The sequence below is a fragment of the Vipera ursinii genome, assembly GCF_947247035.1.
Source record: "Vipera ursinii genome assembly, chromosome: 3".
Taxonomy (NCBI): Eukaryota; Metazoa; Chordata; class Lepidosauria; order Squamata; family Viperidae; genus Vipera; species Vipera ursinii.
In genome coordinates, this window is record NC_139516.1 from 117261043 (window position 1) to 117288442 (window position 27400).

Here is a 27400-nt window from a genome sequence, read left to right on the forward strand (position 1 = left end):
CCTGAAAATAAGACCCAACTGGAAAATAAACCCTAGCACAATCTTTCAGGATGCTTGTAATATAAGCCCCACCCCCAAAATAAGCCCCAGTTAAGATCATCAGCCAAGCGGACACATTTAGTACTGTATTTTCCCCAAAATAAGACCTAACTGGAAAATATGCCCTAATGCGTCTTTTGGAGAAAAAATTAATATTAGACCTGGTCTTATTTTTGGGGAAACGTGGTATTTAATGAGCTTTCTGCCATTCCTTCTTGTCCTACTCTCTGGTGCTTTGGAGAAGCAAACAACCCCTTCTTTTCTGTGATGGCCTCTCAAGTACTGGAAGACTGCTATCATGACACCCCGATCCTTCTCTTCATTATGCTAGACATACCTAATTCCCTTAACTGTTCATCATACAGCTTAATCTCCAGACCTCTTATCATCTTTATTGCTGTTCTCTGCACTCTTTCTAGGGTCTTATCATCTTTTTGGTATCATGGCAATCAGAACTGGATGCAGTATTCCAAGTATGACCTCACTAGTGCAGTATAGAGTGATAGTATCACTACTTATGATCTTGATGGTATCTCTTTGCTGACGTAGCCTAGGACTGCATTGGCTTTTTTTCCCCTTTGGCAACTGCAGCATATTGCTGGCTCATACTTACAGTCATGTGAAAAAGAAAGTACACCCTCTTTAGGTTCTATGGTTTTACGTAGCAGAACATAGTAAAAATCATCTGGCTGTTGGCAGTTATTTGTAAAATTTATAGGCGTCCCATCTTACCTCAAGGTAACTCTTAAAAGTAGGTATATACAATCTCAGATGGACAACAGCACATGACGTATTACACCATGTCATCATTTATTTCACAAAAAGAAAGCCAAAATGGAAAAGCCCTTTGTGAAAAATTAAGTACACCCTTACAGCTTCCATAGGTTTGAAGAGGCTAAGACAGTAGCGCCCAGGTGCTGCTACTCAGGTGCTCTTGATCAATTGATCATCAGCAGGTGTGACGACCTCTATAAAAGCTGAATTTTTAGAGTTTGCTGGTCTCCAGCACCGAGATGTGTGTTAGCACAATGCAAAAGATATCAACAATGATCTTAAAAAAGCATTTGTTGATGGCTTGAATCTGGGAAGGGTTATAAGGTCATTTCCCAACAATTGAAAGTCCCTCATTCTACAGTGAGGAAGATTATTCACAAGTGGAAAATATTCAAGTCAGCTGCCAATCTTCTCACAAGTGGACGTCCCAGAAAATTCACCCCAAGGTCAGACCATGCAATGCTCAGAGAAATTGCAAAACAAATCCAAGAGTTACATCTCAGACCCTACAGATTTCAACATGTTAATTTTGAATTTGAATTTTGAATTTTATTGAATTTATATACCGCCCTTTCCCGTAGGACTCAGGGCGGTTTACAGGGTATATAAAACATCAATACAAAAATTAAGAACAATTTAAAAAGATTAAACTAAATCCCTGAAAAAATATAAAACCCCAGTTAAAACCCCAATTAAAACTCAGCCTGGGCCGGAAAGCTCGAAGAGCCAGGTCTTCAGGTCTCGGCGAAATGATTGAAGGTTGGGGGCAGTCCTAAGCTCTATGGGCAGCTGGTTCCAAAGGGCAGGCGCCCCCACAGAGAAGGCCCTCCCCCTGGGTGTTATCCGCCGGCATTCTTTTACCGGCGGCACCCTGAGAAGGCCCTCCCTGTGGGAGCGCACAGGACGAAGGGAGCTTAATGCCGGCAGCAGGTGTTCCCTCAGATATCCTGGACCCAAGCCATTTAGGGCTTTATAGGTCATCACCAGCACCTTGAATCTCACCCGGAGGGCAACCAGAACCCAATGCAGCTCGCAGAGCAGAGGTGTTACATGGGAGTAACGGGAAACCCCCATCACAACTCGCGCGGCTGCATTTTGCACCAGCTGAAGCCTCCGAGTGGTCCTCAAGGGCAACCCCATGTAGAGAGCGTTGCAGTAGTCTAAACGGGAGGTCACGAGCGCATGAGTGACTGTGAGTAGGGCATCTTGGTCCAGGTAGGATCGCAACTGGCGTACCAGGCGAACCTGGGCAAAGGCCCCTCCTGGTCACGGCTCCTATATGGTCTTCAAAACTGAGCCGCGAATCCAGGAGGACACCCAAGTTGCGAGCCCTATCAACGGGGGGTAACACCTCACCCCCCATCGTTAACGATGGAATAGTCTGGTTAACCCGAGATGCTGGTATGCACAGCCACTCAGTCTTGGCAGGATTGAGACGAAGCCTGCTTCTCCCCATCCAAACCCGGACTGCCTCCAGGCAGCGGGACATCACGGTGAGGGCATCACTGGGTTGGTTCGGGGTGGAGAAAAAAAGTTGGGTATCATCAGCGTACTGATGATACCCCACCCCAAAACCACGAATGATCTCGCCCAGCGGCTTCATATAGATGTTGAACAGGAGGGGAGAGAGAACCAACCCGAGGGACTCCACAAATGAGAGGCCTCGGGGCAGATCTCTGCCCTCCCGTCAACACTGACTGCGAGCGGCCCAAGAGATAGGAGAACCACTGTAAAACGGTGCCTCCCACTCCCAACCCCCTGAGACGCCGCAGTAGGATACCAAGGTCGATGGTATCAAAAGCCGCTGAGAGGTCTAATAGGACTAGGACAGAGGAACAACCCCTGTCCCGAGCCCACCAGAGATCATTCACCAGCGCGACCAATGCCGTCTCCATGCTGTGACCGGGCCTGAAACCCGATTGGTATGGGTCCAGATAATCAGTTTCCTCCAGAAACAGGGGAAGCTGATGCGCCACCACACTCTCAACAACCTTCGCCAGAAAGCGAAGGTTGGAGACCGGACGATAGTTGTTTAAAACAGCCGGGTCCAGGGCAGGCTTCTTGAGGACGGGTCTCACCACTGCCTCCTTCAAGGCGGCGGGGAAGATACCCTCCTTCAAGGAAGCAGTTATTACTGCCTGGAACCAGCCACGTGTCTCCTCCCGGGCCGCAAAAACCAGCCAGGAGGGGCACGGGTCCAATAAACAGGTGGTGGAGCTCAGCCTCCCCATAATCCTGTCCACATCATCAGGGGAAACAGGATCGAACTCAGTCCAGATAACATGCTCAAGACCGTCCGATTCCTCCACGTCAGACTCTGCCCAGTCTGAGTCCAAACCAGTCTGTATCTGAGCAATTTTGTCCGTCAGATGATGACTAAGCTCCTCGGCCCAACCCTGCAAGGGATCCTCCCTCACCTCCTGGTTAAGAAGGGAGCGAGTCACCCTAAACCGGGCGGCCGGGCGATTATCTGCGGACGCGATGAGGGCAGCAAAATAATTAGCCTTCGCTGTCCTCATCGCCGCAAGATAAGACCTTATGAAGGTTCTTAACTGCAATTGGTCAGATTCGGATCGGCTGCACCTCCAACCGCTCTCCAGACACCGTCTCCGACCCTTCATCTCCCGGAGCTCCACAGAAAACCATGGAGCCCAACGGGATCTGTGCCGGGTCAGGGGTCGCAAGGGTACAACACGGTCGAGTGCCTCAGTGGCCGCTCTTTCCCAGGCATCCACCAAGGCATCGGCCGGGCTGTGAATGAGGGCGATGGGTATAGACCCAAGCGCCATCTGGAACTGTTCTGGGTCCATTAGGCGCCTGGGGTGGAACCATCTGGTCGGTTCCGCTGCCCAGCGGCGGGGGGTGACATAACGGAAGACCAGCCGCAGGAGATAATGATCAGACCATGACAGGGGGAAAATGGCTGGCAAACCCCCTCCCAGATCATCCAACCACTGCCCAGATAAAAACACCAGGTCGAGAGTGTGACCCCCCACATGAGTCGGGCCCTGAATTACCTGGGTCAGGTCCATGGCCGTCATGAAAGCCATGAACTCCCGAGCTAACTCTGACAAGTGTTAGACAGTTCAATTAGAAAAAGACTGAACAAGTATGGTTTGTTTGGAAGGGTTGCCAGGAGAAAGCCTCTTCTCTCTAAAAATAACATGGCAGCATGGATGAATAGGTTTGCAAAGTTGCAGCTGAACAAATCACACGACTTCTGGGACACTATTCTTTGGGACAGATGAGACCAAAGTGGAGAAATTTGGCTATAATGCACAGTGCCACATTTGGCAAAAACCAAGCACAACATATTGACACAAACATCTCATACCAACTGTCAAGCACATTGGTGGAGGGGTGATGATTTGGGCTTGTTTGCAGCCACAGGACCTGGCCATTCTTGCAGTCGCTGAGTCAACCATGAATTCCCTTGTGTAGCAAAGTATTCTATCTAGAGTCAAATGTGAAGCCCTCTGTCCAACAGGTAAAGCTTGGCCAACACTGGGTAATGCAACAGGACAATGATCCCAAACACAACATCAAATCTGCAACAGAATGGCTGAAAAAGAAAACGAGGTTTTGGGAAACAGCTGTTGCTTTTCCAATGTGGCATTTGACGTCTATCTCTGCGTTTCCAATTTATGTGATGGACCACATGGGAAGATGCTGACGTACTCATCCAAAACCAAAAATACTGGAGATTCCTTGCTGCCCAATATGCTATATAGCATGGAAGCATGTAATGCTAATGCTAAATTTTACTTTACAACATGTTTCTGTCCTAGTTTTCTTCTGTTTGTGTAAAGCATAGACACGTTTTCTCAAGAAAACGAAGTCTGTCGTCTAGGCTGGTAAATTGAAAAATATCATATAAAAATCCATACGAAAAACTAGAGTAGATTTAATGGTGTACCCTCAGAAATAAAAGACATGAAGGAAAGCATACAGCTACTTATTGGACAACCAGGGAAACGCCCTAGGAGTGTGGAATAAAATCCAAACATAAAGCATATTTTAGTATTCAGCCTGCCAGTTCAGGAAGCAGTAATGATGTAATGTCCCACACCCAGGCCTGGTGATAACCATGCCAGCAGCCAGAACAGAAGCACAATGTTCTCTTTAGAGAGGAAACCAATTGAGATAATCCAGAAACAAAAAAAGATTTCCTACTAAGTGCTACAGTTTCAAAAATACAGAAAAAAGTTCTACTTTCTGCCCTAAACATTCCTTCTCTGGGTGGGTGAACAGCAGAAAAGGCCAAAAGACAAGAAGATTCGGCATCTTGCTGTAAATGATAAACTAAGGCACACTGACTTGCTTTCCACTGAGGAAAGTAAGAGAAATGCTCACGAATCACAAGCTTAAAGTTGCTTTTAATTATTCCCGTGTTCCCAGAACATTTGATTCAAGCTAAATTTTGCTTCTTTCTTTTAACGTTTAATACCCAGCTGGAACATATACATAGCTTGCAGTTTCAAAGAAATCAAGAGGAAGATGGATGAATCAAGACCTGGCTTCGAACGTGGATTTATTTTTTTTCAAAAGGCTTCACTTTGCCTAGTTATTTCCCCTTCAGAAGGATTTTTTTCCAGAACATTATTTCTAAATTCTGAAATACCCTAACATAATAAAAACTGTGGAAAGGAGTGGGCTTGAGAGCTATGAAAGAATTGCAGGGCTTGACAGAATGCTTATGAATTGTCAATCAAAGGAAGAAATAGTGTTGGTTTGGTTATTTTAGATCCAAGACAGGTCTTGAAACAGATAACCTAGATCCTAAACTTTAAAAAGCTTGTATATACTCCACATAATTGGTGCTTCTATATATTTTTTTTTCTGTGTGAGATTCTTCCGATTAAAATTGCTTCCTATCTTATCAAATAATCTCCATCAAGCTTTTTTTTCCCATTATGAAGCAAATATGGAAATACTAAAGATCAGAAATAAAAACATCAAAGATTAGAAACTGTGAGATAACATCTATGCTTTTCTGTCACCAAATAATTCTAAAAATGAGGCTATATTGTTCCAGAACAGATTTGTTTGGATGATTAACTATATGAATGTGTGAACAATTTTTTTAAAAATAACTAGGCATACAATTTAATAAATTATGCAAATGATCTGTTAATGTGTCAAGCCGTTCTTGTGAATATGTTTGAAGAACCTGCACTTGACAGAAAGGACTTGTTCCGTATGCTGTTGAAAACTGGCATACATGTCTACATGCAGAATGCATATAGATTCTAGGTATCGGATAATATATAGAGTCGATCTGATGTGTTGCTCAAATTTAGGGACTACCAGGTGAAGTCAGATCCAACCTATACCATTGAATCTTCATGATGCTATCTATTCAATTATGTCTGATTTTCAGCAATTGTATAGACCAGCAATCTTCACATTGTCCAATCTTCGTTCAGTTGTTTTACGTTCTGGCTGGTACCGACTTTAATGGTGTAGCCACTGTGGTTTTTGTGACCTCATTTCCTTTTACCACTGACATTTTCAAGCAAAACTGCCTTTTCCAGTGAATTTGATTGCATGACATTGCTGAAATAAGTAAGGCAGAATTTTGTGATTTTGCCTTCCAGCAATATGTCTTGTTTTATATGTTCCAGTACCTCGTTTGCTATCCAAGGAATGCACAGGATCTTTCTCAAACACTGCAGCTTGAACAAGTTGTCAGTGCTGTCACCCCGCTTTGCCCCATCGCTGCTTCGCTGATGCCAAACTGCCATGAACTCTTGGGGGAGAGGGAACTAGCAAGTAGGTTGGGTTATGACCCGGGGCAGAGCACATGAGCAACACCGGCGAATGCGAAGAGGCTTGAATCCCTTTTATTGAACCAACCTTCCCCAAAATCCCCACAATTCACTTTAAGCCCAAGAGTAAGGCTCTAACATGCACACACACCTCAAGCACTTCCTTGAGGCTAGCAGTCCAAGAGAGAGAAGCACAGTTCTGAGAGCAAAAACAGTTCAGGAAACATGGTCACATGTGTCTCCATTGCACAGAGAGTTTGCCAAGGCTGCGGCTCAAACTGGACCTGAGTTGAATCACTGTGAACTAGCACATGGCAAGGCTAGGTAAGGCAAAGCAAGGCAGCAAGGCATCGGTAACAGCAAGGCTTCTTAAATTATGGCAAGTGTTGCTGGCAAATACAACATTGTTCCCGACAAATGCTCCTCCCCACAGCATCTATTGTCCCCCTCAGAAAGGGCCCACAACTTGGGTGTCCTCCTGGATTCACGGCTTAACCTGGAAGATCATCTAACCGCCGTGACCAGGGGGTCCTTTGCACAGGTTCGCCTGGTGCGTCAGTTGCGCCCCTTTTTGGACCAAGATGCCCTATGCACGGTCACCCATGCCCTTGTCACTTCTCGCCTGGATTACTGCAATGCTCTCTACATGGGGCTGCCCTTGAAGTGCACCCGGAGGCTTCAGCTGGTGCAAAATGCGGCCGTGCAGGAGCTTATGGGAGTATCTCGATACTCCCATGTTACACCTCTCCTGCGCGAGCTGCATTGGCTTCCGGTTGCCTTCCGGGTGCAATTCAAGGTGCTGGTAATTACCTCTAAAGCCCTGTATGGCTTAGGCCCGGGGTACTTGCGAGACCACCTGCTGCCAATGTCAACCTTCCATCGCCCAGTTCTCTCCCACAGAGTCGGCCTCCTCAGGGTTCCGTCGGCCAGGCAATGCCGGCTGGCGACCCCTAGGGGGAGAGCCTTCTCTGTGGGCGCGCCGACCTTCTGGAATGAACTGCCTCCGGAGCTGCGGATGGCCCCTGACCTTCAGTCCTTCCGCCATGACCTGAAGACATGGTTGTTCCAACAAGTGGGCCTGGACTGATCATGGTTTTTAATTTGGTTTTTATCATGTTAAATTGTCCTGTATTTTTTATATTCATTGTTTAATTCTTTTTTAATTTTTGTATTTTATGTCTCTTAATTTTTATTGTTGTGAGCCGCCCTGAGTCCTTAGGGAGAAGGGCGGCATATAAATCTAATAAATCCTAAATCCTAAATCCTAAATCTCCTTAAATCCTATTCTCCAGGTGAGCCTTGTGAAGAGGGGCGGGGCACCCTCCTCCTGAGTAGTCGGGTCGCCCAGCGCTGACTCCAGCTCCTCTCCATTCTCTGTGCTTGGGGATCAGGCAGGGGAGACAGTAGCTTGTCTCCTGAGCTCCGTCGCTCCTCTGCTCCACTGCCTGCCCTTTCCATCTCCTCCCCCCTTGCTCGGTCATCGTGCGCCCTCTCTTCCTTTCTAGCAACCCTTCCAAGGATTAAGGGACCCCAGACTGACACATCCTGCTCCTCTGGTCATTCCTCCTGGGCCAGAGAAGCTGCGCCATCTTCCTCTGTCAGCCCCCGGCTCCATCTTCTCCTCAGAACTGGGCTCCGATGGAGCTATGACAGGCGGGAAGGCAAGTAACCAAAATCACTTCGAGTGCCTACCAGAGACATCGGTTGACTGACCCCAAGATCTCAACCATGCCAAGCAGCAGAACTGTTACCAAAATAATTTGTCTGAATTCAATTGGACACCAGATTTCGTGTGGGGGTGTGTGGGGGGGTGTACCTGGGAACAGGAAAAGTAAATAGGCAGTTTTTGTGCTCAAACCTCAGCTCTGGCTTTTTCTGATCTTGTAACAACTTGGTTTTAGTCAAAGTATATACCTTTCTCTACAAATGCAGTCGAAGGATCTTTCTTTCTAAATCAAGTTGGGACAAGTTGAACATTAAAGCCAGATTTGCAGTAATGGTCCACCTGGAGAATTGCCTCTACCATGGGGATCATGCAAGAGATGTCAGACCATGAAGGAGAGCAGGAGGAGATGGAGGCCTGGGGGAAGGTGGAGGGACAGAGAGGTGTACCCCAGGCTAGAAGAAGCAGAGATCCCCATAGAAACAAGCGGTTGACTGAAAGCTCAGCGGTCGACCAGAATCGGGAGATTGGACGATTGGGATAAACCTCCCCACAGAGTAACTCCTAGCCGATCCCAAGCTGGCACACCATTGCGCCAGCTGGACAAACCAGACCCCCACACGGTGATGCTCCAGCAGGCAATCAATTTTCAGAGAGTGTGATGTCTCCCTTAAACGATTCCCCAGATACCTCCTCAGATGTCAGCTTGAGAGGATGATTGATGGCTCTGAACGGCTGGCCAGAAGGGATTTGGCTGAGGCTCCAGATGGGTAAAGCTTGCAGTGGCAGACGGCCAGCGAAGAGGAGGAGGAACTGCCTTCTGCACCTGATCCAAGAACACATATGGCATAGAAAAGGCAGGAGCTCTTGGCTGCACTTGATTGTGACAGTTCTAGGGTTTTGGCCATTGTCCATACCAGAGAGGCCTTGGAGAAACGTATCCATGGACCAATCTACTGGAATCGCAGGGAGCCATGGTGGTGGTGGTGGTGGACATGCTCACCAAGATTGCCCATTTTGTGCCCTGTGTGGAGTTGCCACAGCGCGGGAGATGGCACGTCTGTTTGTGTGTCACATCTTCTGGCTGCACAGCCTTCCTGAGCGTATTGTGTCAGCCTGAGGTACCCAGTTCACAGCTTGCTTTTGGCAGGCACTCATGGGACTTCTATAGGTATAGATCAGGGGTCAGCAAACTGAAACAGTGAAAGAGCCACTTGGAACTGGTTCCCTCACAAAAGGAAAAACTGGGAGCCGCAAAAAATGTGTGCACATGCACGTACATGCACGCATGCGCAGAACAGGGTTTGACTGAAGAGTGGAGCCAAGGCGAGATATGCACCTACCCTGCATATTTGAATTGATTGGTTGAACTTTTTTAGTCCCACTTCTTTTTTTTTTTTTTGGACTGCACATGGCAGAGGACTAGGAGCCACAGGAGACGGCTGAAAGAGCCGCATGCGGCTCCGGAGCCGCGGGTTGCAGACCTGTGGTATAGAGGTATACAGAGGCACAGAATGGGTGAATGCCATGCTGGAGCAGTATTTGTGTTGCTACATGAATTTCCAGCAAGACAACTGGATGGAACTGGTGGTGCTGACAGGGTTTGTGTACAACACTCAGCATGCTTCAACTAGCATGCCTCTATTTTTGGCAACCTACAGGTTTCATCTACATTTGTTCCCTCTGACTGCCGCAGATTTCCTGCAAGAACTCACCGCTGTGCACTGTTGCAGGAACAATTGGAGCGGGCCAAGGAGGACTATAAAAAGTTTGTAAATCAGCACTGAGATGTTCCTCTCTTGGCAGTCAATGACTGCATCTGGCATTACACCTGGCACCCACTCACTATGCAACCATCCCACAAACTGGACCACTGCTTCCTAGGCCCATTCCTGATGGAAATGGTCATAAACTTGGTGGTGTACTGTCTGATGCTGAATGCATGTCCACCCAGTATTCTACAAATCCTTATTCATGCCCTCTGTGCTGGCCAGCCTTCACCAGGGACAGTTCTGGGTTTTTGGTGAAGGGAATTGCTGGGAAATATTAATAAACCCAGTAGATCACAGTTACATGTGTGTGAGAGTGAGTGGGGTAGCACAGAGAGAGACCTTTGACAAGCTGTGAGCTGAAGACCTCCCAGAATGGCCAGACCCATCCCCAGTGCAGCAGACCAGGGTGGCAGCCACCCAGCCAGCCATTGCCCAACTGGCTCAAGCACTGACCCAAGCTGCTCTCCTGGGGAGAGGGGATTACTATCCACCAGTGCTAGGAGTAAAATCCGACAGGGATCCGAAGCAGCTGGGCTTCCTCCTCACCCAAGTGTGGAATTACATGGAAATATATGGGCCAGACCTGCCAAATGTCTTGGCCAGAGTGCAGTGTGTCACCATGGCCTTTGACAGAGAGGCTGCAGAGTGGCTGGTGGCCCTCCATGATGATGCTGTGAAATTGTGCCATTTTGACCGATTTAGGGCTGCCTTGAGGAAGCAGTTTGAGGACCCACTTGCCAAGTGGATGGCCCAGACCAGGATCAGAACCCTCAGCAAATAATCACAGCCTACATTTAAGAGTTCCGAAGCTTGGCCAGCAAACTGGCAGATCAAGTGCTTCCAAGAGGGATTGGCCAACGAAGTATTCTACACCTGCCTATCAAGGGGGTGCCCCAAACCCTCAAGGGTTGGTATGTTCTGGCAGGCAAGGTGGACAAGTTGATTTTCCTCCTAATTTTTCTAAGGTCCAACATTTGCAACTGTAAATATTTAGGAAACACGATAGTGCTGACTAATCTGCATTTAGTTCCAAGATTGATGTTCTTGATTTTCCATACTTGATTCACGCTCATCTTTGCTGTGTGATACAGTATTATTTGAGCCTTTATTTCTGTACAACATTCACTGCTCCGAAATGCTTCATCTGAGAACTACTTGTGCTTTTTCTCTTCTTGTATGAAATGTGTTCAACTGATGTTTCAGTGGTGGTCAACTGAATTTCTTGTAATAATTTGTCAAGTATCTTCTCAGCAATATCCAGTAGTTCAAACCTATGTTTGAGCTCAGCTGCACACATGGAACAGATCTGGGCACTTTGGAAAAAGTTCAAAGAAGAGCAACCAAAGGCCTGGAGACAAAAACATATGAATAACAGTTGCAGGAATTGGGTATGGCCAGTCTAGAGAAAAGAAGAACTAGGAGTGACATGATAGCAATATTTGAGGGGCTGCCACAAAGAAGAGGGGGTCAACTTATTTTCCAAAGCACCAGAAGGCAAGACAAGAAACAATGGATGGAAACTAATCAAGGAGAGAAGCAACCTGGAATTAAGGAGAAACTTCCTAACAGTGAGGACAATTAACCAGTGGAAGAACTTGCCTTCAGAAGTTGTAGAGGTTTTTAAGAAAAGACCGGAAAGCAACCTATCTGAAATGGGTCTCCTGCTTGAGCAGGGGGTCAAACTAGAAGATCTCCAAGATCCTCTCCAGCTCTATTCTGATTGATGGCTGATTGATTGATTGGGTGATATCAAACTTGATGGTACTTTTTTTTGATGTTGCATAATTTGACTCTAAGGGACGCGGTGGCTCAATGGGTTAGGATGCTGAGCTTGTCGATCAGAAGGTCGGCAGTTTGGCGGGTTGAATCCTGAGTGCCGCATAACAGAGTGAGCGCCTGTTACTCATCCCAGCTTCTGCCAACCTAGCAGTTCGAAAGCACGTAAAAATGCAAGTAGAAAAATAGGGACCACTACGGTGGGAAGGTAACAGCGTTCCGTGCGCCTTTCGCATCTAGTCATGCCGGTCACATGACCATGGAGACATCCTCGGACAAGCGCTGGCTCTTCAGCTTTGAAACAGAAATGAGCACCGGCTCCTAGAGTCGGAAACGACTAGCACGCATGTGGGGGGGGAACCTTTACCTTTACGTTTAATTTGACTCTGATCTTGAGTGATGATGGAATCTTAACTTGGTGACTTTTGGGCAGTCATTATCTCTCAGCACAACTAACTTACAGTACTACTATGGGAATAAAATGAAGGAAGATTCTTAGTTGCCTTGAGCTGCTGAAGGAAAACGAAAATATAAATCTCTCTAAGAAAGCATCTAAATAGGAAAGCATTAAAGACAAGTACTTTTCAGAAGAATTTAACTAAGCAATACAATTCTTCTGGTTCTGCACATCTCTTATTTTCATTTTATCTTGATGGATATATCTCAGTGACATCACAGACTGAACACCATGGAAACTAACAAAGCATATATACACAGGCTCGTACTGACATTTTCCACCCTGCTTCTTGCTTGCTGTTATGCAAGTAGCTTGTTGGATACGGGGGCACAAATAATTTTTTTAAAAATTCACCCAAGAAACAATACACTCAGTCTTTAATTATCCTGGTAACTCTCAGGCAAAGCTAGCATTTGGTTATGTAATAAAGAAACACACATAGCAATGATAGAGAAGGCAGCAGTATTCACAATCATAAGGAATGAAGAATTTCAGATGAATTTGTTAAAAACTAGTAGATCCTTAACTATTACTACTACTTACTCTGAAGCAGGCTTTCACTTCAACAAGAATGAAAATGTTTTCCTGTTTCATTAAACTCATGAATAAAAAAAGACTATAACATGTAGGATAGTTGTCAACGCTGTTATTACTTAACAAGAGATGAAGTAGCCATTTCATATGTTAAACTTGTGTATTGCTTTAAGAAATTTAGTTTAAGGTTGGGAGGGGGAACGAGTAGGATTGCACCTTTCAAGGCCATCTCTAACTAGAGAAGATAAGACCTTGGCAGGTTTTCTAACGGAAGGGAAACTGATTCTTTAAATTAATTGGAGAATATGATTAATGACAAAATTAGAAAGGTGGAGAATTGTGTTTTACTATATTGTGCAAGGGGTGGAGATTTCAGATTCCAGCTTTCGAGCAAGCATTTGCTGGTGTATTAGGTTAATAAAGGACTTTTAAGGTAAACAATGCCTCAGAGTCACTTGAAAAGCCCATAGTGGGAAACTTGACAATAGTAATAGTTTTATGAAACATGTGATCATAGAAGAAAACTGATTTAAGTTCATAAGCATAAAAAATTAAGCAGATTTCCACAGAAAGGGAGCTCAACAAAATTTCCAATAGTTTGTTCAGGACACCTGGCTTTTTCCTGCTGCAGTAGACAGAATAAAGATTATTGTTTGATATTATAAAAGAGATCTAATATTGCCAGTCTGAAGAATTAAAAAAATGTAGCTAGTTTTAAATTCACACAGTATTGTTGAGCTTGTTGATATTGTAATAGGAATTTTTGCTATTGTTACTGCTAGTACACTTGTTTTGTTTGGACATTCAGTAATTTCAAATTTAATATAAACTAGACTGGACATAGAGTTCTCACAATTCTATGAAGGATATAAATAGGCTCCATTTCTGCAGCACTTCTTTCTCTCTCTCTCTCTCTCTCTCTCTCTCTCTCTCTCTCTCTCTCACTCACTCACTCACTCACTCTGTGTGTGTGTGTGTGTGTGTGTGTGTGTACTAAAATGCCTTCCATTGCCAAGAAGAAATTTGGGGTTTTTAAATCTGAATTGGTGTTTCATTGGGAATGTGATAGAGTCTGGTGGTCTGTGAATCTAGGTCAGAGATGGGGAACTATGACCTCTATGACTTCTGGACTTCAACTTCCAGAATTCCTGAGCCAGCATGGGAGTTGAAATCCATAAGTCATAAAAGGGCCATAGTACTCCACTCATGATCTATTCTAGATGATCCTCAGCCCAGCCCCTTTCTTTTCTTTGCCTGTTCTTGGGGCTGTTGATTGGTGACTGGGGAGGTGGGCATAGACCTGTAAATAAGTAGCCTCAAGAATTTGGCAAGAAGACAACAGAGAGAAATAATATGCAACATGAAAGAAACAGCCCTAGCTCAAGTCCTTAGGAAAGAAAGACCCTCAACTCCATTTGGTTGAAGTGATAGGATCTTTTACTAAGGTTAAGTGGTTGCAGTAAAAGAAAAGCTAGATCTGAAGATTTCTGTGCAAAAGTTTACACTTTATCCTTTTCCATGGCCCTCCCCCTTTGACCAGTCTACCACTGTCCAATGGCATGCCATTCAGATGTTTTTGGGAATGGCTTGGATGTTTGGCGCCACTCAATGCAATTTCACATTCCATTCTCAGGCCAGGTGTCCTTGAAGACTGGTGTGATGCAGTCCTGGCACCTCTGGTTTCCGTCAAAGTTGTTACCTCGCCCCTCTTGCCATTTGTGCTTTCATTCCCATTCCCATCTCTACTCTACATTCCATTGGCCCCTCTTCCAGTGGGGCATTTTATGACAGGATGCCAGGAAAGTGAACGAATGAATGAACCTTTATTATCAAAGTACAACATGTGTACAGTGAGATTGGCTGAGCCAAGTGTAGAACCTGAAGATGGCAGATCTGACACAGGTCACATTCTACTTTTATTATCATGACTTCTACTTTGTTCAAAACTGGTGTTTCAAATCTACATTACAATAGTTCAATTCCATGTTGTTTAATATAATTTGCATAAGCTGAAGCCATTTCTTATGATACCACAATTATTAGTTATCACTTGAATGCCAACTGTCTGTAAATTAAGATTTATTAAATGCCCAGAAATGTGAGCAGAGAAGAGCAGGCAGGCATAGAATTGCACTGTACAATATTCTTTCTTGGTAATAAAAAATGATACCTAGGGGAAAGAGGTAACTGCTTCTTCCAGTCATAAGATTATTTTTTGAGAATAACCTCACTTCTAGATCTGCTTTCTGCTTAGTATGTGTTGTGATTCAGGGTCAGCCTGTGGGTTCGGCAGTTGGGTCGGACAACTCAGAGGAGGAGGAGGGGGGTGTTGAAGAGCTTGCTGATGATGGCCTTGAGGCTCCGCAGAGCCCTCAGCCAGGCCCCCTCCCACCTGGTCACGACGGAGACCCAGCTGTGTGAGCCTGACAGCATGGATGAAGATGACCCACAGCTGGCCCTGTTCAAGGACGCCCGATGCAGGAGGCAGTCAATCAGGAGTAAACAGAGGAAGGCAATGGGGCACCTCAGAAGGAGGCAGAGAGAGGCCACGCCCTGAACTGTATTTAAGGGGAATGTGTGGGAGGGCTGGTTTGCTGAAGGCAACCGCCTGGATAGTTCCTGTTTCATAGCTCCTATTTCATGGTTGGTGTCTTGTCTTGCTCTGTTTTATGTTAATAAATTTGGCAGGCTTTATTCCAGCCTCTTGCCGTTTGTAAAGGGGTTGTCCCTGCTTTTGCTGCAGGGCCGGTAGCAGGCTGGTACAGAACAGTATGGTCAGAGGGAGCAGATTCAATCTGTAGGACAGAGTGACTCCAAAGATTGCACAGAAGGCGGGGTCATTTCTTTATCTTCCCTCTGCCCAGGTAACTCCATCTCCTGACCACTATTTCTGTTCTGGGCCAGTGACTTTTCTTCCAACAGAAATCCTCCATGGAATCACACTCTTGCCACATAACTGGTGGCAGAAAGCCACAATGAAAATATAAACAGTGAACCATCCAGTAGGCTGTAGACTGACCTTCAATTTGCTTTGGAAGCTCTGTGCAATGCTAAACTATGGGCCATGGATGCAGGGGTAGGGTGAAGCCCAAACACCTGCATTCTGGTGGCCAGCTTTAGCCCTTCCATGGACAATAATAAGTAGTGGCCTGACCAGCCTCACAAAGTGTCTGTTGAATCAAATGAAACTGGAGCTGCTGCACCTTTTCACTGACACAAAAATTGTGCAGCTTAGTTTTCTACATGTGCATTAAATTCCATGAATTAGTAGCTATGTGGGCTAAATGTTTTTGCTATTCATATTTAGAAGACAAATGGCTTACTTGAAATTTCCTAGTCTAGAACTATTTGTTCTACAGCAATGAAGCTGTATAGCCTAATATACACTAGTATAATTCTTATAGAACCCCATGAAGAAATTAGCCTTACAAGTGATAAATTAAATGGCTAGCCAAAATGCCGGTAGGCACTTAGATAGAAATGTCACCATACATTTATAAATCAACAAAGATTTGAAAAGTATGGATTTCAATGTTCAAATGTTCAAATGCCTCCTTAAGTAACACCAGCTGCCTGCAATTAGTGCAGGTTCGCATCCCACCAGACTCAAGGTTGACTCAGCCTTCCATCCTTCCGAGGTAGGTAAAATGAGGACCCAGATTGTTGGGGGCAATTAAGCTGACTTTGTAATAATGCCGCTTGGGGGGTGTATGAAAGCCCTAATAAGCAGGCATATACATAGAATGAAGGCTACTTTTAAGCTTGTAAGCCGCCCTGAGTCTTTGGAGAAGGGCGGGATATAAATAGAATAAAAAATAATAAATAAATAAATAAATAGGTAGGTACATTTGCATTATTTTGCCTTACATCACGGGTGTCAAACTCGATCACATCACGTGACATATCGTGAAGTATTACAATGTTTTTTGCCTTTGTGGAGCCGGGATGGGGGTGGCCTGCACGTGACGCATCCAGCCTGTGGGCCGCCAGTTTGACACCCCTGCCTTACATGAATATAGAAAATTACAAATAATTTAACATTTATTGTTTTGGCAAAGATAAAAGTTGATTTCCTTTGTTCAACACCTCCCCAAGCAAATAAATCCTTTTGGCTAAGATTGAATCTAGATCAGTATACTTGAAGTATTCATTTTATCATAAGTTCTTTAGTAATTTGCCAAGGCGCTGGATTTAATTGGACAGTCTTCAGTTTTCAGTTCTATCTATGACAGTAGAAGAGGCTGCCTGTTGAGAACTATAGTTCAGAAACTGGCAGGTCAACACTAATTCAGGGCCAATCTTGTCCTTTATAAGGAAGAAATAGTTTGCTGAGTCCATGGACACGGCAGAGAGTAACTATAAAAATATCTATCTTTGGTAATAAAAATAAAAAAGAATTATCCAGAATCTAGCAGCTTCTACTTGAGCTATAGAACAGTCTGCCAAATATTTTTTTTGTTGTTGTTGTGGAGTGATCAAGAACGCGGTTGTTGGAATCAACAGTGCAGATATTTTAGCAAGGCTCAAGGCAAAGGGGACAGGTTCCAACAGAAAAGAAGATCAAATTAATACTAATACCGATTCCTACAGCAATTTTGAGCCACCTGGGAACAGTAATCCAGGCACAACTGGTGCTCAATTAAAGAGATAAAGGAATATATTTCTACCATTGCTAATATCCAAGAAGTCAGTATTAGATCAAATTTTGGAGGCTATTCATCATCGTTCGAGGCTGACCAGTTTTACTGACCTGTTCTAGGTGTTGTTCATTGTCCCACAGAAAATCAAGACCTGAAAGGCTGTTTGAAGCCACTGAACAGGTTCATCAGACATTTATAGTGGAAAAATTGATATCCACAGCAGAAGCTAGTCCTTTACTTACAAACATTCATTTGGTGACTGTTCAAAGTTATGGTGGCCCTGAACAAAGGGACCTATGACCTATGCCCAAAGTTACAGCCATTGCACTCATGCAGTTTTGTGATAAAAATTTGGGCATTTAGAAGCCCACTCACACAATCATGGAGACACTGCAACTCCTCCCCATTGCCTATCTCCCCCATCCACTTCTCCCCTTTTGGTGACCCTATACTTTGCCTTTTGGGGCACCAAACAATCCCAGAGCCATAGGGCACCAAAAAGCTATCTCAGACTGGAACTGCCTGGGTATTGCAAGGAAAGGATCCACCAGAATTGAGGCAAACTGGAGTCTGACTTTGCCACACCAGTAACTGCACATCCTTACCTTCTCTTTGCAACTCTCATTCATCTGATGGGCTTTTCCAAGTTAAAAGCAGCAGTGTCCCCACCTCACTGTTGGTATAAGTGTGCAGGCAATACATGCTTTTTTAAAAATTCCCCTTAAAGAAATCTGCCACAGAGGACCCAAAGGCAAACTGAATAGGAGTCTGAACTCCATGCTTCCTCCACTTCCATCCCTCACATCTAACCTTTCAATTTGGAAGAAAGATTTTGAAGAATGTTCCTTGCAACCAATAAGCATGCGAATGGATCTTGCTAGCAGAGCAAATGCAGCCTCCCACATGGAATTCTGTTTCCTTGGACTGAGAGATAATGAAGGTGGCAGTGATGCAAAGGGGCATTTTGGCAGGCTGCGTCCAGGAGTATTTGCAAAGACGTGTTGCTTTATGCTTTTATTTGTCCCTGAATCCAAGCCCAGCCCAGCCCAGCAGCCAGCCCAGGCATTTTCCATCAGCAACAGGAGCAAGAAAATGATAAAGTTGAGCTAGGGCAGTAGAGAACAGGGCAAGAGAGGTCTTGCAAATGAACAAAGTGGCATGGAAACAAGTCTGTTAACAATCGCTACGCTTCCTCTATTGCCATTTTCCTTGAAAACCCTGAGAACTAAATAAAAACTGTAAGAGAGAAGTCAATATGTAACACCTGGGATAGGGTTGGGGTCACTGTGATGGACAAGCAATCCCAGAGCTTTGCAATTCTGAGACTGCTTGCAAGGCAAGGTACACGGTGATCAAAAGGCAGAGATGGGGAGGGGTGATAAGTGGGTAGGGGGAATTGGATCTCCTGTGGTCCTAAGTGCAGGTAGGCTGCCAAAAGCCTGAATTTTGATCACATGACTGAGAGGGCACTACAACAGCTGTAAATTATGGCATAGATAATAAGTCTATTTTTTCAGCACTATCATACTTTTGAACAATCATTGAGCAAATGGTTATAAATCCAGGACCATCTGTAAGGTCTTCTCCAGCACTCAAGTTCAAAAACATCAATACACTTTCTATGTATCATGGAAAAAAGTTATTGCCATGATACAGTTAGATGCAAGTGTGGAAAGATCCTATGTAAAGCTGTTTACATATCATACCTTAAATCAGAGGTGTAAAACTGCCAGCCCATGGGCCAATTGCATCATAGGGAGGCAGCGCCCACCCCAGCTTCGGCAATGCAAAACAAGTCATGATATGTTGCAGCACATCACATGATGGAGTGAGTTTGACACCCGTGTCTTAAATGTACTTCATCTGTTTATTTCACAGATCATCCAGCTAACATTGTCACAGCTGCCAACATATGATAATTGATACAGTATTGATAATATGATGTCACCAAAGAGTGTGGCCCTAAAATGTTCATTAACCAGTAATGGGGGAGGGGGGCAGGGAAGAATGTTTGTATAAAATAGGTGTATTACATTTAGCAAAAGTTTAAAACATCTATTTTACAACTTAAATCAACTAATGAAAATCAGGTAAGCACAAATCAGTCATTTGCCAGCTAGATTGGGAATGGATGATTGGGGGACCCAGGCATTCTCTGCTGTTAGCTAGCTATATAGCACAGAGCAGAAGTATGACTGAGACATGCTTAGCTACAAAGATTCAACTTCTCAACTTTCAACCATTTGTATGTGTGAACAAGAAGTAGGTGAAATCACCATCTGTTGAAAAGCTTTTATCAAGCTTTCTCTTGGAAGAACACCAGTTCTCCATACAAGTAGTCAGACATTTTCAGGGAGGGCAATTTAGAAAAAGCCTACACATCTTATCACATTTCAGAGATGCACAAGTCAGTCACACAAACATTTGTTACATATTGACTTCTTATATTTTTTTTAATTTAGTTCTCAGGGTTTACAATGAAGATGGCAATGGAGGAAGTGTAACAATTGTCAACAGACTTGTTTCCACAGTACTCTGTTCATTTGAAGGAAAAATGTTAATCAAAGTAACCATTTTGAAAGGGTATCTTAAAGAAACATTCAATTGTACTGCTTAGCAGAATCTATATACCAAATAACTTTTAAAAAATGAACTTAATATCAAAACATTTAAAATGTTGCTAGCATGAATAATAAAGGTTCAAAGAATATTCCAAATGTGTTATTAAAATTATTTTGTCTGTCTTGGCCACATTTTATTATCAATATTAGAAAATGGTGCAGCCACAATCAAAGTTCTTAACATTCCAATTTTATCTCAGATCTAATTATCTCATGTTACATTAATTTCTCTCAAAATTTCACATGTATTATGTTTCCTATCAAATCAGAAATTATAATAAAAAAAAAAATTATGATTATCTAACTGCTCATTTGAGTAAGAAATCTTATGAGAAAATGTGGGAATATTAAGCAACAAATAACAGATTGGATCCAAAGAGATACAATGTTAACCTCTTATTATGGCAAGCAATGGATAGAGGAATACCGCATACCTTGAAAAAGAAGATTAAAAAGTATTGTTGAAGGAAAAGTCTTCATCAGAGTCCAGTCCAAGCAGGGAATAAACAACATGGCGACTGCTTTAGAAAGAAGGTTGCAGTTTATTGAAGAAGAGAGCCAGACAGAAAGATGGCTCTGGAAGAAAAGAGAAGGAGCACATGTAGAGAGTGGGTTTTTGTACCCTCTAGGGCTCTTGAGGTTGTTTCCTGTTCCTGTTTGAGGCTTTGTATTTACGGTACTTTGACCTGAGTCTGAGTGTGTCCCTTTGGCATCTGTGGGTTATTCCTATTATGTCCTGTCTTGGAGTCTGGGTGGGGTATGTAGATTTTAGGTGTCTTTGTCTTCCTAAGCTTCTAGCTGGAGGGCTCCAACCTTCCTGAATGGATTATTAAAACTGCATTTCTACAGAGCTGGTTTCTGCTTGGGGGAGGGAGACTTGGGGCTATTAAGAAAAACTGGGCATGCTTTTCTGCCTCTTTAAGATCCTTTGAGAAAATATAATATTCTGCCCTTTTAATATTTCCTTCTCTGAGGGAGGCTGACTTCCCACAGTATTAGTAAGCAGGAAAGGTTAAGTAAAAATAAATACAATTAAAAATAATTTTATTTGAAATATTTTATTTATGTGTGTGTGTGTGTGTGTGTACTTGAGTATGTTGAAATGGGAGGAGGCAAGGACTGAAAAAGAAAGGAATGGTAAATGAAGTAGTTAAGGAGGATCAAGTGACAGTAGGAATGAAGTAGATTATTAATAATTGCTACAACCACTCAGAAGATAGTTTGGAATAACAATCAAATGTTATATGGGTATTTATTAGATACATACTCCTTCAGCTCCCATGATCCTGTTACCTGGCAAAAGGCAGTGACTGGAATAACTAACTGCAAAGTTTCTCTGACCCAAGGAAGTGCATTGATCTCTCAATCTCTCTTTTCCAACACACCAGGGCATGAGAACCCCATAGTTAGTTTTCTTTGCATTCCTCTTGATATGAAAGCTACAAACTGGAACTGAAACTCTGTTTAGGATTTAAAATTGAGACAAGTCTCTCTTGTCTTGAGCAAGATGATAGAAACCCCAAATTGCCTGATTCCAGGTTTTGTTTGCCTTTATGCTGAGTACATATCTCAGAAACTCTTGTTTAATGTAAATAAAAACATTTAAAATAAGATGAAATCATCTATAAAAATCCATTTGATTTGATTTGTTTTCAATGTAATAATCAAAATCCAATAAACCATGGAATGTGAATTGGCCTCATATGTGTAACCACAGTTGATAACCTCAGTGTGTTCTTCTGCTGCATATGGACAAACAGCACAGTCCTTGTATAATGTTGTTATATCTGAACCAGACCAATAACTGCTCAAATATGCCTCCTATAATTCATGCAGAATTTCAGTTTTGATTTTTATATTTTTTGTAGTTTTTCCCCCCTACAGGAATGATTCCAAAAGCACTCACAGAGGAAAATGCTATAAACATACTTATTTTATGCCCGAGTGTTCTAAGAATAGGGAAAAAAAGTAGAAATATTGCATAATAAACTTCACCACTCCTGTAAATAACTTTAAAGAAAAACAAAACCTATCTTCCTTAATATGGCTATTTGAAACTGGTGGAATAGAAATTGTACACAATTCAGTTACAGGAAGGGTTTGGAAAACTGACTATTGTGTTGTCACATTTACCAAACTCAACCAATTCCAGGAAGGAAAAAGGAATTGTGCACAACAAATGCTCAAAATAGAATTGATGTTTAGCTGAATGTAAGAAAGCAATGTTCTACTAATTCTATTAAAAAATAAATTGGTGAACAGAGATTATTTTCCTGGATTCTCCACAAGCAGCTAATACTACTCAGAACAAAAGACTAGCAGAATAAAGAAAAGAATCAGGCCAAGTTATTATGCAGCAGCAACAAAACCACATTCTGAACCAATGCATCTGTTGTTGAACAAAACACAGCAATGTTCCTTTGATAGGAGCAGGAAAAAGAATGGCGGTTTAAAATAAATACATGGCTGCTTACTCAATCTCACCCCTAGTTAAAGAAAATCAACCAAGAAGTCATGAAAGCTTAGACTACTGTTTCTCAAACATTCTGCAACTATGAACGCTAAACCAATGTTTGAAATATGAAGAAATCAGAGAATCCATTTAAATACCCAATTCTATGTTTTCATTTTGATGTTTTCATCTTGAAGAGCATGGGGTAGATTTTTCAGTAAATACGATCAGGAATATTGTGTACATTAGCCCATCATTCCATTTTTAAAACTCATTTAATATTTTTGTACCGCAATAACTATTAACTCAGAATATAAGCTAGTCAAGAATGTTATTCATTAGAAATGTCTAATTACTAAGGGACATGTAGATGCCCAGTCTAATAAAATCTCATTTTTAGATACTCATTCTTCACATCTTCTATTTATTTTTATTCGCATAAGCAATATCACAGTTCTATTCATATTTGGTAACTATACTTGAGACTACATTATTGTTAGTTTTAGTACTGCATCAGTCACTTAATTATCAGCCATTTATTCCTTTCTGCAAAGCAGGCGATAGGCAGGAAGTGCAGAGAGAGAATTGAAGTGACCCAGCAGGGTAGAAAAAAAAGTTTGAGAATGAATGTAATAATCCTTCATAAATATATTGCTGAAACATATGACCATATATTTGAATGGCTCTGAAAGCCAACAGAACAAAGATTCTCAGGTCCTAAACAACCAATATAAATGAGAATTAAATTCAAATTCAATAAGAGACAGAAATAAAGTTAAGGGCCCACAAAATGCTGGCCACAATTCAACACATAACCAAGATCATTAATCTGTACTACTGTCACAGTTCCTTGTTTTCTTATCTATAAACACTAGAGAATATGATCTTTTACAACATTTCCATACTTTCACGCCATGTACAGAATCTCTTGTTCACTATAAGGTCTCCCAATTTCTCACTGTTCTCCTTACCTGCTTTTGACAATTAAGGCTTTAATAGAGGATATTTATAAACCATTCTGAGAACACTTTTGGTTTTTAAGAATAACATATATTTTGCAATAATAGAAAATATCAATTTGCCTTAAACATGTTTCTTATCTCCTCACAGAGAAGCTGCTTCCAACAAAAAGAATGGCAACAGACCAGTTACAGAAACTTTTTTTAAAGGTGCCACAAAATAACAAACTATTGTTTTACAGAGACATCTCTACCTGCAGAAAATTTGTTTCCTGACTTGTTATTTTTACAAGGCAGCAAACATATCTAACATACCTTCCTCCTATTTTCCCACAACAACCCTGTGAAGTGAGTTGGTCTGAGAGTGACTAGTCTGAGGTTACTCAACCCAATTGAGTTTCATGGCCAAGGCAGGATTTGAACTCATGGTCTCTTGCATTCTAACCTAGTGCCTTAACTCCAAACTGGTTTCATGCTTAAGTTGACAATTCCTTCCAATCAATGCCCCCTAAAATAGTTAAAGTCATATATATGAAAACAAAGCTCTGTTCCAGTAGGTAATTGTTGAGCTGGGTATGCTTTATGTTAAACAAGAACAGAGGTTGATCAGATGTGCTACTAACCTAACAGCAGAACCAGTGTAAGTGAGAAAAATAGTAATGTATTTTGAATATGAAACATAACTGATTTAGATAAAGGTTTTCCTTCTGGAAAAGTAGTTATCAGGCATGGAATAAATATGGAAAGGAAGGGAATTTTTAGAAATTTCCAAGTAGACTATTTTGATGATATACGGTATTTTCCTGTTTGTCCATAACTTCTGGGATTCAGAATTATATTGGTTATGAAAATGGATTCCATTTTCTACCATGGCTGAGGTTGACATGGACATGCAGCAATAGCCTTTGGTGGGGTTGAGATAGAATAAATGGAAATGGCTGAAGAGGGGAATTTGAAACACTCCTAACTTCTTGGAAGAAGCAGCTAGAGAAACAGAGGAATTGTTTGATTTTTAAGAAAAAATGGAAGTTTTCTAAAACCTGCATCCTTTGCAAATTAAAAACCCTTAACCTTAATCCACAAGGATTTAGGGAAAACATAGCGCACTTCCATAGGGAGAAGCGTTCTTGTTTTAAGGGCATCTCAGTGGTCAACTGGAAAATACCCCAAAGTGAGGAGAGGAGTGATGATAGATAACAAAGGGAATTGAGAGATCACCTACACTGGCTGGCCTTGGGGGTCCCACAACGAGCAAATCGATATTCTTTTCTCCATAGAACCAATAACATTTATTTCAGAGAGGCACTTTTGAGAGGTGAAAGAAACTTGAGCTATGAAACGCTCCCTGGAATGAAGGCTGACACCCTTCTCAACATGGCCTGGGCGCTCCAGAAGGCAGTTTCTCAGCAAGGGTCGAGAACCGGAATGTCGCATTGCAAAAGACAGCCAAGCATCACTACTACTAGCTGGGGTAAAAGCACGGAAATTTCTAAACTGCAGGATTTAGGAAACGCTAATACATAAGAGGTGAGATACACGCCCCGAGAAATACGATAATGCAAAGAAGGAGAAAAAGACTCACCGAAGTAGACAGTCTTGTCGCACTTGGGGCACTTGGATGCCATGATGGATAACGAAAATCTAACCACCAGCTTTTCCTCTTGGCTGTCAGCTCCCCACTAACACGCTTCTTCTCCCATCCACCCACGCCGGCTGGAACACGCCTTAGTTGCATCTCCATTGGCTGCGCGCTCCAGCCAAGGGAGGAGAAGGCCAGTGGAGATGGAGTCGCCACTGGGTGGGGCTATTGGTTCCCCCATCGCCTCCCTTGAAAGAGCGAAAACAGAGCAATGGGATACCTTCCTGCTGTATCCTTTCAAGCGTGCAGAAAGACAATTTCCGGCGGCTGGGAAAATGAACTCTGCTTCGCTTCTAGTTCTTAGGATGGTTGTTGTCTGCTTCCTCCGTGATAGTGTAGTGCAGGGGTCTTCAAACTTGGCCCTTGGTCTTCAAACTTGGCCCTTTTATGACTTGTGGACTTCAACTCCCAGAATTCCTCAGCCAGCCACTCTTTTTTCCTTAAGAAAGAAGAAAAAGACATTTTGCTTTTCACCCAAGAATCTTCATCAAATAGGTTCTGACAGGATGGTGGAGGGGGGGAAATGGAAGGATTGTATTTCTTTGCAGTCATCTGATCGTTAGCATTCTCTGTGAGAGCCATTGAGGCCACTTGGGGGTTTCATCTATGCCCTCAGGCTCACCTGAATCAGAATGCAAAAGGTTGTGGAATCTTCTTGGAATTGTGGAAAAGACTTTGTTGTAGACAGGACAGAGGTGGTGGTGTATTTCCCACCCCCCTCGGTTGACTGAGTGTCAATATTCTGACTAACAAACCCAACAAAATGAGCACAACTAAGACAAACCAATCACTAATGCAAAACTTTACTGGGTAAATCATTTCAGCACAGGTGAAGGGAAACCAGCTCTGATAAATTGGTGCCTAAATCAATATTAGCATTATTTGGATGGAGGGAAAGTATAAAGTTCCCTCTCTCCAAATAATGCAGGTCACAGCTTGACAAGCGGACCCTGCCTAAAAACTGGAAGGAACCTGGAAAACAATAAGTACATGTTACTTTCTGAAATATCCCCTATTGTGATGGCCCAGGGGTTTGGGGGTATATACAATGGAACTTATTTATTATTAGGTGGAGGTGGGTGGGTGTCTTTTCCACTCATCTCCCGCACCGACAGCCCCGGTCAGCCAGCCTACTTCTGTGGAAGAAGGAGCAGCTTCATGCTGCAGCTGAGAATGGAATTCCGGCCTGCATTTTGCAGTCAAAGGCCTTTCCAGAAAGCCACTGCAGCCAAGAACCGAGCTGCAGAGTTCTTGCAGAACCAAGCTATGGATTAATCTAGATTGGTCTTGTGGAACTCGCACTTTGACAACTTGGCATAAACTTGGCATATAGCTTAGCGTCCAAAAGTTTTTTCAGCACCTGTTGCACGGGTTTCACACGTTCATCCATTGTCTCAGAGTAAATGAGGATGTCATCCATATATACTAGAACCCCCTTGTAGAGGTGCTCATGCAGCACTTCATTAATGAGCTGGATGAATACAGCAGGGGCCACTTGCAGTTCAAAAGGCATCACTTTAAATTGATAACATCCCAGCGGGCAATTAAGGCAGTTTTCCGCTCATCACCTTCCTTAATTCTCACTCAGTAATACACCTCCCTCAGGTCTAGCTTCATGAACTCTTTTCCCTTTGCTAAATGTCCCAGCATGTCTTTCCTGAGGGGGAGGGGGTACATGTTCTCCACACACACTTCATTTATTCTGCAAAAATCCACACATAATCTCAGCAACCCATCCTTCTTTTCGTTGAATAGCACTGGGGCTGCCACTCGGGATTTTGCTGCTTGGATAAAACCCCTAGCCAAATTTTTATCAATGTAGTCTTTCAGCTCCACCATTTCCCTTAGGGTCATTGAGTACATTTTTTGCTTGGGGAGTTTCACCCCTGGCAAGATCTCAATGGCACAGTTGGTGGGGCAGTGAGTGGGCAGCACATTGTACTCCTTATCACTGAATACTTCCATAAGATCCTGGTACTTTTGCAGCTTCCCCCCTGCTCTGATACAGCTTTGTTGAGCTTCGGGTATGTGTCTTTACTTCCCTCTGGGGTGTGGACCCATCTCACTTCTGCCCTATTTGGGTGGGTTTTCGCTACTCCATCACAACGCACTGCGTGTCCTTTCCCCAATGAACCCTGTAGTTCCTCTTCGTCAACCATGATAGCCCTAGTATCTTCACCTAAGCCATTTTTGGGGCGATCATGAATCAAATAGCTTCTTGGTGATCTCCTAGCCTCAGGTGCACTGGCTCGGTTAGGTAGGAAGCAGGCAGTCCCCCCACTATGGAGCCATAGACCTGCTTGAAG

General features: G+C 43.1%; 1 protein-coding gene across 1 annotated transcript in view; it reads right to left on the minus strand.

Annotated features, from left to right (window-relative positions):
• Positions 1 to 25149, minus strand: part of CRIP2 (cysteine rich protein 2) — a 70092-nt gene extending 44943 nt beyond the window's left edge. The window contains exon 1 of the mRNA XM_083357568.1: positions 25038 to 25149. Coding sequence (XP_083213694.1) covers positions 25038 to 25080 — 43 coding nt within the window. The 5' untranslated portion in view covers positions 25081 to 25149. The remainder of the gene's footprint in view (positions 1 to 25037) is intronic.
• Between the last annotated feature and the right edge of the window lie 2251 nt (positions 25150 to 27400).